The sequence below is a fragment of the Coccinella septempunctata genome, chromosome 5 (genome assembly GCF_907165205.1).
Source record: "Coccinella septempunctata chromosome 5, icCocSept1.1, whole genome shotgun sequence".
Classification (NCBI taxonomy): Eukaryota; Metazoa; Arthropoda; class Insecta; order Coleoptera; family Coccinellidae; genus Coccinella; species Coccinella septempunctata.
In genome coordinates this window covers 38420158-38430452 of record NC_058193.1, presented here as the reverse complement: position 1 = coordinate 38430452, position 10295 = coordinate 38420158, and the positions used below count along the sequence as shown (strand labels likewise).

Sequence of the window (10295 nt, the reverse complement as noted above, 5' to 3'; positions counted from 1 at the left end):
TGCCGAAGTGCACTTCGGCCCGCGAATTGATTGTGAATGCAGCTTAACTTATCCAAGATCCGATCTGACATTGGCTGTCATCATTTCGGATGTCATCAACATAAACGCCAACATCATCGGTCACGTGACGCACTTCGTCTGCTACGTGTACGCGAGTGGCCGAAATCTCTTTGGAAAGTACCGTAAATTCTCCGATGAACTGGCATTCCACATTAGCAACAAACATTTAGTGGATGGTACATGCGAGTTTAATTAGTTTTTCTAAATAAAATAGTTCACAGAACCCTTCAAGATGGGGAGTAAGTATAGCTTTTAACCGGATTCTCTCAACTATAACCTTTTTTCGACGATATTTTAAATTTTTTTGGCAAAAATACGTCCTCTGAGGAAACTAGACTCAAGTGTGTTTTCTTGTTTCAGTTAAATTCTTGGAAGTTATCAAGCCTTTTTGCAGTATATTACCAGAAATAGCGAAACCAGAAAGGAAGGTGCGTGTTTGAGTTAATTTAACTTTCTTAGTAAAATTTGAGAGTTTTTTATTGTACATATTGAACTCATATCTGCCCTCCTGTTCTTAATGGATGCATAATGAAACCGCTGATTTAAAGCATGTTCATCGTGTTTTTTCAGATCCAATTCAGGGAAAAAGTATTATGGACAGCTATAACTCTATTTATTTTCTTAGTATGCTGCCAGGTAAGTTTTCATTTCATATGGAAACTAAATTCGATACTTAAGTTCTGCTTTATTCTTCAAGATTCCCCTATTTGGAATCATGAGTTCAGATTCAGCCGATCCATTCTACTGGATCCGTGTTATCCTTGCTTCCAACAGAGGAACACTCATGGAGTTAGGTATATCCCCAATTGTAACATCTGGATTGATTATGCAACTACTTGCTGGAGCTAAAATCATCGAGGTCGGTGACACTCCAAAAGACAGAGCACTTTTCAATGGAGCCCAGAAATGTAAGTGACCATATGTCGAATATTTCTACTACAATTAGTATCTCGCTGAGTTTTGACAAGATTCATTCATTCAATATCAAGCCATACAATAAATTTCAAACTCTTTCTCATTGTTTTTTGTGTTAGAAGATGAAGGATTCAATATGTTACTTTTCTACACCAAAGAAGAGGTTATGAAATAATTTGAACTTCATCTAACATGCAAGGTTGCCAACTACTTGTATCTGTCAAGTTTTTATCTGCAACCCCTAGCTTAAGTTATATGACTTTATAAGCAGGTGAAACTTGAAAACAGAAGTGATTGTGCAAATGTTATAACCTAATATTTGCTTCTTTGGGGAAGCCTGTTATAAGGGTGCAATTTTTTTCAGTATTTGGTATGGTTATAACTGTGGGTCAGGCTATAGTTTACGTCATGACAGGAATGTATGGTGATCCTGCTGAAATTGGAGCCGGAGTGTGTCTCTTAATCATAATCCAATTGTTCGTTGCTGGTCTGATCGTACTTTTGCTGGATGAATTGCTACAGAAAGGTTATGGGCTCGGTTCCGGAATTTCTCTTTTCATCGCTACGAATATTTGTGAAACCATCATCTGGAAGGCATTCTCCCCTGCCACAGTCAACACCGGAAGAGGTACAGAATTCGAAGGAGCTGTGATTGCCTTGTTCCATCTCCTCAGCACTCGTCAAGACAAAATCAGGGGTCTTCGCGAAGCTTTCTACCGCCAAAACCTGCCCAACTTGATGAACTTGCTGGCTACTGTTCTCGTTTTTGCTATAGTCATATACTTCCAGGTGAGAAGCGACGATAGCTCGAGGTTTTTTAAGGTTACTTGTCATTTGTCAAAAATGGCCTTTTTGACAGGTGACATTCAAGAAATTACTTGTCAGTTGTCAAAAATTACCCTCTTTTTGACAGATAACATTGTAAACTGAAAGCCTCTATTTCATCTATACAAAATCGAAACTTGAAGAATGAATTTCTTTTAGGGCTTCCGTGTAGATTTACCAATCAAAAGCGCCAAGTACAGAGGCCAGTATTCAAGCTATCCAATCAAACTCTTCTACACATCAAATATCCCGATCATTCTTCAATCTGCGCTCGTGTCAAATTTGTATGTCATCTCGCAAATGTTGGCAGTCAAATTTCAAGGAAACTTCTTGATTAATTTACTAGGTGTCTGGGCTGATGTTGGAGGTGGCGGCCCAGCTAGATCCTACCCTATTGGTGGTAAGTTGATGGTTGGTTAACGAGGGAATCGGGCATAATTTAATTTTTTCAAGGTTTGTGCTACTACCTCTCACCACCCGAAAGTGTAGGCCACATATTGGAAGACCCGGTGCACGCTCTCTTGTACATTATTTTCATGTTGGGCTCATGCGCCTTCTTCTCCAAAACATGGATCGAAGTTTCTGGAAGTTCCGCCAAAGATGTTGCTAAACAGTTGAAGGAACAACAGATGGTTATGAGAGGTCACAGGGACAACTCCATGATTCACGAGCTGAACAGGTAATGATGACTTATAACCTATAAATCAAGAAATAAGGGAAAGGCATGACCTCCGAAATCTATTGGACTGATTTTTTCCAGATACATTCCTACTGCGGCTGCTTTTGGTGGTCTTTGCATAGGAGCCCTGTCAGTGTTAGCAGATTTCCTAGGAGCGATCGGCTCTGGTACCGGTATCTTGTTGGCCGTTACAATCATCTACCAATATTTCGAAATATTCGTCAAAGAACAAAGTGAGACTGGCGGCATGGGTACATTGCTGTTCTAAACTTAGGTTTTAACAAATTATCTTCGATGCAATTTGAAATTGCGGCTGCAATTCTGTGTGATATCAACTGTAGTGGTATACAGGGTGTTGGAAAATTATTTATTTACCGATTGCCTGCTCAGACTTGTACTTGGTTCCAGTACCGTTTATAGATGTAGTTTTTGAGTTAGACTTTTGATAGGACGTATCAAATATTTAGTTTTTTCGGAACGAAATCGTTGTTCCAACTCCCTGTATACGTCAAGTTTTTAGTACAATGGTTGATATAAATTTCTAATTAGGAAATATGGAATGCGTCACGATGTGACTCAGATTTTGTAATAAACACTGAAAAAATATAATTGTTTCTCATTGTATATTTTTTGTCATATTGATCATCTCATTCTGTGAGGTTGTGTATTGTTGCGAGTTTATTTATGATATTTTTTTTAAATACAACATCCGTATTCATAATACTTTTTGGTTTTTGTTTTCCCTCTTTGAAAATTTTGCGTTTCAAATTCGATGAAAAATTCTCGAACTCAAGTTCATAAATACTCTTGATATTCAGTCCACTCTCGCGAATTTTAATGTCATAATGCTCTACCCTATGACAAGATCCACGTGGAGACATAAAAGTGCCAGAGCCTCATGGCACACCAAGTTAAAAGTGTGTCAAGTAGTCATGGCGCATCTAGTTCGGATCCTGGATCGTACTAGATCCTCGCAGAGCCTTAAGAGTGCCAAATCTCCATGGCACACCAAACTCAAAGTGTCTTATTCGGACCGTAGAGAGTGGCAGATCGTCATAGCACACCGAACTTGGCACGGCACACAAAGGAGAAAATGTGCCAGACACTGATAGAATACGTAGATGAAAATATGCCAGATTCTCAGAGCACTTTAAGATGAAACTTATCCAGGCACGTCAATCTCTGTGTGCCAGGTACTAATGTCGCACCAAGGCCGGAGAATGCCGATAATGGCACACCTAGCTCAAAATGTGCCAGATCCTCACGGTATGCAGTATTGTCAGCTAGCAGTGCGACTGATCAAGCAAGAGTAAAGAATGATCGCTTAGTATGCCTTCCTCATGGCGCCCAACGAGTGGCACATCTAATTCTGATCGTGCAGTGTACTACATTCTCGTGAATCATATAATTCGGATCGAGGAGTGTAAAAGATCCTTGTGGAGACATAAAAGTGCCAAAACCTCATGGCACACCAAGTTAAAAGTGTGCCAAGTAGTCATGGCGCATCTAGTTCGGATCCTGGGTCTTACTAGATCCTCGCGGAGCTTAAATGTGCCAGATTTTCATGGCACACCAAACTCAAAGTTGTCGTGGAGGCAGATCATCATAGCACACCGAACTTGGCACGGCACACAAAGGACAAAGTGTGCCGGACACTGATAGAATACGTAGCTGAAAATATGCCAGATTCTCGAGGCACATTTAGCTGAAACTTTTCCAGGCACACCAATCTCTGTGTGCCAGGTACTAATGTCGCACTAAGGCCGGAGTATGCCAATAATGGCACACCTAGCTCAAAATGTGCCAGATCCTCAAGGTAAGCAGTATTGTCAATGTAAGTGCGAATTATAATGTATACTCACCTTATCATTTCTTCAAAATTTAACGTAGTTCCTTCATAAAAGCAATATGAAAACAAATAAATAATGTTGTATTTACTATACAAGAGGAAAAATGAAAGACTTATGGAATATCATTTTTTCTCTATGCAAGGTTGTTTCAGCTTATAGGCGTTTAGCTCAACCCTTATTGAATAATAAATAATCTGGTAGATGCCGGAAATATATTCTTCAATAGGTGTCGAACTCCAAAGATCAAATTACTTCAAGCCGCTGCTACATTTTCAAAACACCTCCGAAAATGCATAGCAATTTCACACAATTGTCGTTTTCGTTCAAGAATATTAGCATACAATGATCGATTGAAATTTCGCGCTTGCGTTCTAAAAAATAATCCATTTCCAAATACCCCTGTTATCTGTGTGTTCTCTCCACAAGCAATACTCAAATCCTACACTGATGGTTTCACATTCGAAAGTTAAAAGTTCAACTTCCAGTATTTGATAAGAGATAAAATTTTCTCCCACCTATCGAAAACTGTCAAAGGGACAGTGACGCGAAAGAGAAATTTTCAAAATGCTGTGAATACCACCGGATTACCTACAGTGGAATCGTTCAATCAAATTTTAGTGAATCATTGTTATCAGAAGGTGAAACAGCTCAATTTACAATCAATATGTAAGTTAGATTTCCGTATTGTACTTTATCTTATCTAAGGAAATAATTCAATAAAAGCGTGTCAAACGTTTCCATTGAGGCAGAAGGTGAACCAGTTTTGAATGAACCGAATTTATTCAGATGGACTGAATGATATCACAGCTTCGAGGGATTGGAAAGGATTTTATCAAAGTGAACAAGATATCATTTTAAGGCGTGTACCTCACAAAATTCTTTTCGAAAGTGATCAGTTAATCTGCAAGAATTTCACCAACTCATTTTTATAGGATGAATATGTTCTTCTCTAGTCTACCAGGACTCTATCTGAGAAATTCCTTTGAGGGCATAAACGGTTTTACCTCATAATCAATAAATTTTAAATAACCTTTTATAGACGAGTCTCAATGAGCTATGACAAGAGTTACCAATTTGTTCGTTAGGACAGTAGCACATCCCACAATCGACATAGACAAATCGGAATATGACCTGGACACCTTCTTGGGCCGGTGTAAGCACTTCTTCGTGATCACCAATCCACTCAATCTGTTCGTGAGCGATGCCGAATTGGAGAAGGCGAAAGAACTAGTCATAGCTTGTAGGTAAGGATGTAAAGAAACGTAACATTTCCAAATCAATGTAGATATTGAAGAAAGATGTTCGATATGTGATTATAAGAGTCTTTTCCTGCTCTAAATTTCTTTTTTGGTGAAATGCATCGGCCCGAATTTCATCAATTTATCGCCTACTATTCCTAATCAACAGAATGATTTTCTGAAAATGAATGCCTTTTCGTTCTCAAGAGAAAACAAACCACTGCCGGACGATGTGGCGGAAGGTGAACTGAGAAGGGCCAAAATCCTTTATGATTCGGCTTTCCATCCCGAAACAGGCCAAAAGATGAACCTCATAGGTAGGATGTCTGCCCAGGTGCCTTGCAACATGATCATCACTGGGGGTATGATGACTTTCTACAAATCCAACCTGGAGGTCTTCCTTTGGCAGTGGATCAATCAGTCCTTCAACGCCCTGGTGAATTTCACCAATAGGAGCGGCGATGCGACCTTCACCAATGAGTAAGTTCTCCCATAACGAATTTCTGAATACCCAAATCATTCACTCATTTCCATCTAGACAGATAGCACAATCTTACGTTCTGGCCACCAGCGGTGCTGTGGTAACGGCTGTCGGTCTCAACAAAGCCCTTAAGGTCAGTATCGGACAGAAGAGTCACACTTTCACCCTTCAATTTCTATTTATAGAAAGCGCCACCGGTGGTTAAAAGGATGGTACCCTTCTTCGCTGTCTTTGCCGCAAACTGCATCAATATTCCGCTGATGCGAGCTCAGTAAGTAACCACAAACTCGAAACGTTCATTTGGTGCTCTTTTTTCCTTAGAGAATTGAAATGCGGCACGGCCATCTATGACTCCGACAATAATAAGGTGGGGTACTCGAAGGCAGCTGCCCAGAAGGGTATCTCGCAGGTTATCATCAGTAGGGTGTTTATGGCGATACCAGGAATGTGTAAGTAGTATATAAGCCATCTTCTGATTTATCTCTGTGCACACAATCACCTAATATACTTTCCTTTGAACGATGCACTATCGTGAAAATGTTACAGTGTTCACACCATTCGTGATGAATCACTTCGAAAAGAAAGGCGTACTTACTAGGATGCCTTGGATCACCTTACCCTTACAAGTAGCGCTAGTGGGCGCTTGTCTCATTGTTACAACCCCTGTGGGGTGCGCCCTCTATAAGCAAAACGCTACATTGCCATTCGACCAATTAGAAACTGAACTCAGGGTGAGTTGACAAAGAGATGGGTGGAATGACCTAATTTGCTCGAATATTTGAGCATTTGGGAGGTGGAGGCATGCATACTGATTCATATACTCACCATTACCATTTAGTATATCATCTTACACCTTGAAGAGAAGGTTTATCATCATACTGATCTCGTATCATTGTTAGAATGTTAATTGATTTGCTCTGTATGTTGTGTTTTGTTAATTAACTCCTGAACTTAATGCACTCGCCAATAAAGCATGGAAAATCGAACGCACTGTATAAAAAACACAACACAAATCACGCACAGCATTTTAACATCAGCAAGATCCCTTAGCATGAAAAATTCATCCTTTTGTAGTGCTTTCTCCCATAATAATGGATTGGATGGAACAAAGAGGCACTTTGTGTAGATACCCTTGGCTTGCTTTGCCCACCCAGACAGGACTGTTAGGATTGTGCTTAATTTTTGCTACCCCAGCTGGATGCGCCTTGTTCAATCAATGCCAGAGAATAAGTTTCGACGAACTGGACAGCACAGCTCAGGTTCATATATTAAAATTCAGAACTTTTCGCCATGTTTTCCTCCTCATGTTTTTCGCATGTTATTACGGCTTTGAATTAATGATCTCAAGGAAATTTCTTGTGTTCTAGGACGACCTTAGACGTAGGTTCCAAAATAAGCCACCTCAAGAAGTCTTTTTCAATAAGGGACTATAGATACAGAGCTTCCAAACAAATTCTTGAATATAGCAATATCGACAATAATGAAGTGTTGTGATTGGTTAACGTTTTGTTTATGAAAAAATTCAATAAATGATTGATCTATACACAGTTTGTCATTTCTCGAAAACTTTTTAATTATACACAACTGAATCGTCTGAAAACACGTCGGGCTGTACAGATCTCCAAGCAGAGAACAAAACTTCACTGGGGGATTTAGCTAATTTCACAGAATCGGATATATCTGAAAGCGCCATCGTATATCCTAAAAGTAGAGGTTAAATAAGGTCAGGTGAGCGAATATGGTTTAGACAACCTGGAAACCATGGGGGCGGCTGAGAACCTCTTAGTTGTACCCTAGAGCAGTACTGCAATGGCTGACAATCCAGGATGTACTCGATACCTTTAAATGTTTCCTTGAACAACTTTCCTCTCGATACAGCTTGTGGAATATTGCTGGCGTGCATCGAAAATGATGGTCGAGCTGCGACTGCTTCAATGGAAATAAGCAAAGCTGTAAAAGCGCAATGAATAGAACAATATTCGATGCATGTCTTCGATAAGAGTATCCTCTACCTTCCTCACTCCATGGAGGGTCTTCATCTGATAGAGGTTTGTAGGGTCGTCTTCTTCTTCCTGTGAATTACTTAATGTTCACCAAATATTTTTCAGTTTTTCATAAAGACATAATCAGTACCTCTCTTCCTTGGATTTGAAGGTTTCAGCCTGGCAAAAGCGTCTTCAGTAGGCTTATTATCAGTAAGATGAACCAAAGTAGATACCTCCTCCATGTTTTCACTTAACATGTCTTCTTGAACATTTTCATCTATGCATGTTGGTATCACAACGTTTCTCAAAGGTCCTGGAGTTGCGGGACTATATTTACACTAGCGACTAAGTTTAGTTCATTGACATTTTTACCTCAAAGTCATGGCAGGACCACCCTTACTCCCTTCGAGAGCGAACAGCGAGTTGAATATCTGTGCGGTTGGTATCTTAGACATGTTGGCCCTTTCGGAAGTGTCCAATATTGTTGCTATAAGTTCTGGAGACGGTTCAGGTGGAGATAAATCTGCTGTTATTGGTGACGTTGTAATACACTGCGAAATATTATTTGAAAAATAACAAAAACAAAAACTGGTTTTAGGATTAACAATTTTCCTACTTCTTCCAACATCCCTGCATTTTCTGGACTGAGTTTCAGCTTCTGAATTCGTTTTCTCAGAGGAAACAATTCAGAGGACTGGTTAACCAATTCCGGAGGGCTGTTCTTGAGGATATTGGTGACATCTTGCGTCTCTTCTTCTACAAGAAGTTCCACCTTGGCCTTGTCCATGCCTAAGTCCGAAGTCAACTGAATTGAAAACATGCGTTCCCGTATCATTTCTTATAATACAGAACGAAAAATACCTTTGTCGTTTCCTTAATAATATTCTTCTTGCTCGTGATATAGTGAGCTGTGAAATTTCTTTCGCTCACCACAGAAACGATTTCTTTGATTCGTCCCTGAGAACATTTGAGATGGATTATTTTTGTCGAATCTAGGATTCGTAAGGGATACCTTGGCAGTTGGATATGCAGGATTGCTGAAAAGATAACGGTTGGATCTTCAGTGGGTGGAAGGTTCATAAAGTTAAAATCGCTAAAGAAATTAACATGTTCAGAAATATGTTCTACTTTAAATCCTAGTTTAAATCACAGTCTGATATACTGAAACTCACCTGCATCTTTTTAATTGAAATTTGCTTAAATTTGATTCGTTTCGAATGTAAATGGGCACTTGCTTACTCACAGCTTCTGGAACTCCTCTTCAGTTTGGATGGTTGCTCCAGTACCAGGATCCTTCCCAAAACTTCTTATGTTTTTTACTACAACTTCACCGTATTTGGTTCTCTCTAATCTTTTCTCTGTTATTACCTTCTGAAGTACCTGCTCTGCACCAGATGGGGTCATCATTTCTTTCAATGGACTTACTTTGGCTCTTTTAGCACCTACTGCTGTGATTTTCGAACCCATTGGCGTTTTTGAAGCCATATCAGTCATTTGAAGTTGCATTTCTTTTCGAAGCAAAGATGGTGGGGCTGAAATACTCATTATTATTCTTGAACTTGATCTTTGAATGATTAACAGAACTCACGGATAGGTACAACAGCAGATTTTCTCATACCACATGAAGTCCCTATAAGAATTCAACTAATATAAAAAAGGTATATCCAGAAAGCAACTACTTATGGAGTATACTTCTCTCGATCTACCTGCAGGAAGAATGGACCTGTCAACTTTTTCGTAAACCTTCTCGTCCGTTAAGGAGGTGACTTTTACTTTAGTGTTTGAATGTACAATTCTAGTGAAACCTGGAGCTGGTCTGAAAAGTATTTCTTTCACCAAGATGATTACATTTTCCTTTGATTACCTTGACGTGTCATCTTCATCAGTATGGTTCGTTATTTGTGACTCCATACCAGCAGTTGGAGGTCTTGATCTAACTCTCTCTGAAGTTACCGCATTTGTCATTCCTTCAAGATATTCAGATGATGAGTTGGGGTAAGGAAGGTTGAAAAAAAAAAAGGAATAGATACCTGATGTTTGTGTCCATGGTTGGTATGAGGTTCCCACTGTACTGGTCGTCCTAACATATTTTTTATTTGGTTTAGATAGTGGCAATCCTGAAGGCTGAAACAGCCTTGACATTATCCTACCACAACAATGGATTTTTTCATTTATAGACGGCAAATTTCGTGAAAATGATGGTGTTTGACATTTCCGTTATCTTCTGTGAAATTCTCACATCAGTTTCTGCTTTTGAAAGGA

The 10295-nt window shown here is 39.5% G+C and overlaps 3 protein-coding genes across 6 annotated transcripts; 2 read left to right on the top strand and 1 right to left on the bottom strand.

Moving 5' to 3' along the window:
* Positions 1 to 124: 124 nt before the first annotated feature.
* Positions 125 to 3202, top strand: LOC123313608 (protein transport protein Sec61 subunit alpha). Its single transcript, XM_044898561.1, has 8 exons — positions 125 to 299; positions 421 to 488; positions 631 to 696; positions 758 to 968; positions 1340 to 1764; positions 1960 to 2200; positions 2254 to 2479; positions 2561 to 3202. Exons 1-8 carry the CDS (start codon positions 293 to 295, stop codon positions 2745 to 2747), a joined length of 1431 nt encoding a protein of 476 aa, XP_044754496.1. The 5' UTR covers positions 125 to 292; the 3' UTR covers positions 2748 to 3202.
* Positions 3203 to 4722: 1520 nt separating this feature from the next.
* On the top strand, positions 4723 to 7591 carry LOC123314572 (sideroflexin-1-3). 3 transcript variants are annotated; one of them, XM_044899925.1, is made up of 8 exons: positions 4723 to 4995; positions 5369 to 5573; positions 5775 to 6047; positions 6106 to 6181; positions 6234 to 6319; positions 6370 to 6497; positions 7123 to 7307; positions 7416 to 7591. In XM_044899925.1, exons 2-8 carry the CDS (start codon positions 5386 to 5388, stop codon positions 7479 to 7481), a joined length of 1002 nt encoding a protein of 333 aa, XP_044755860.1. In that variant the 5' UTR covers positions 4723 to 4995; positions 5369 to 5385; the 3' UTR covers positions 7482 to 7591. The 3 variants fall into 3 exon arrangements, with proteins under 3 accessions (XP_044755860.1, XP_044755859.1, XP_044755861.1); XM_044899924.1 differs by lacking the exon at positions 7123 to 7307 and adding an exon at positions 6595 to 6779 and having other exon boundaries at positions 4727 to 4995; XM_044899926.1 differs by lacking the exon at positions 7123 to 7307 and adding an exon at positions 6595 to 6779 and having other exon boundaries at positions 4729 to 4995; positions 5415 to 5573.
* Positions 7592 to 7596: 5 nt separating this feature from the next.
* LOC123314570 lies at positions 7597 to 10266 on the bottom strand. 2 transcript variants are annotated; one of them, XM_044899920.1, is made up of 12 exons: positions 10064 to 10266; positions 9898 to 10000; positions 9622 to 9849; positions 9277 to 9565; positions 9046 to 9070; positions 8895 to 8990; positions 8650 to 8838; positions 8406 to 8584; positions 8182 to 8360; positions 8061 to 8120; positions 7801 to 7998; positions 7597 to 7749 (listed from the first exon to the last, which is right to left on the bottom strand). In XM_044899920.1, the coding sequence occupies exons 3-12, from the start codon at positions 9647 to 9649 to the stop codon at positions 7619 to 7621; spliced, it is 1374 nt and encodes a 457-aa protein (XP_044755855.1). In that variant the 5' UTR covers positions 9650 to 9849; positions 9898 to 10000; positions 10064 to 10266; the 3' UTR covers positions 7597 to 7618. The 2 variants fall into 2 exon arrangements, with proteins under 2 accessions (XP_044755855.1, XP_044755856.1); XM_044899921.1 differs by having other exon boundaries at positions 9898 to 9976.
* Positions 10267 to 10295: the final 29 nt, after the last annotated feature.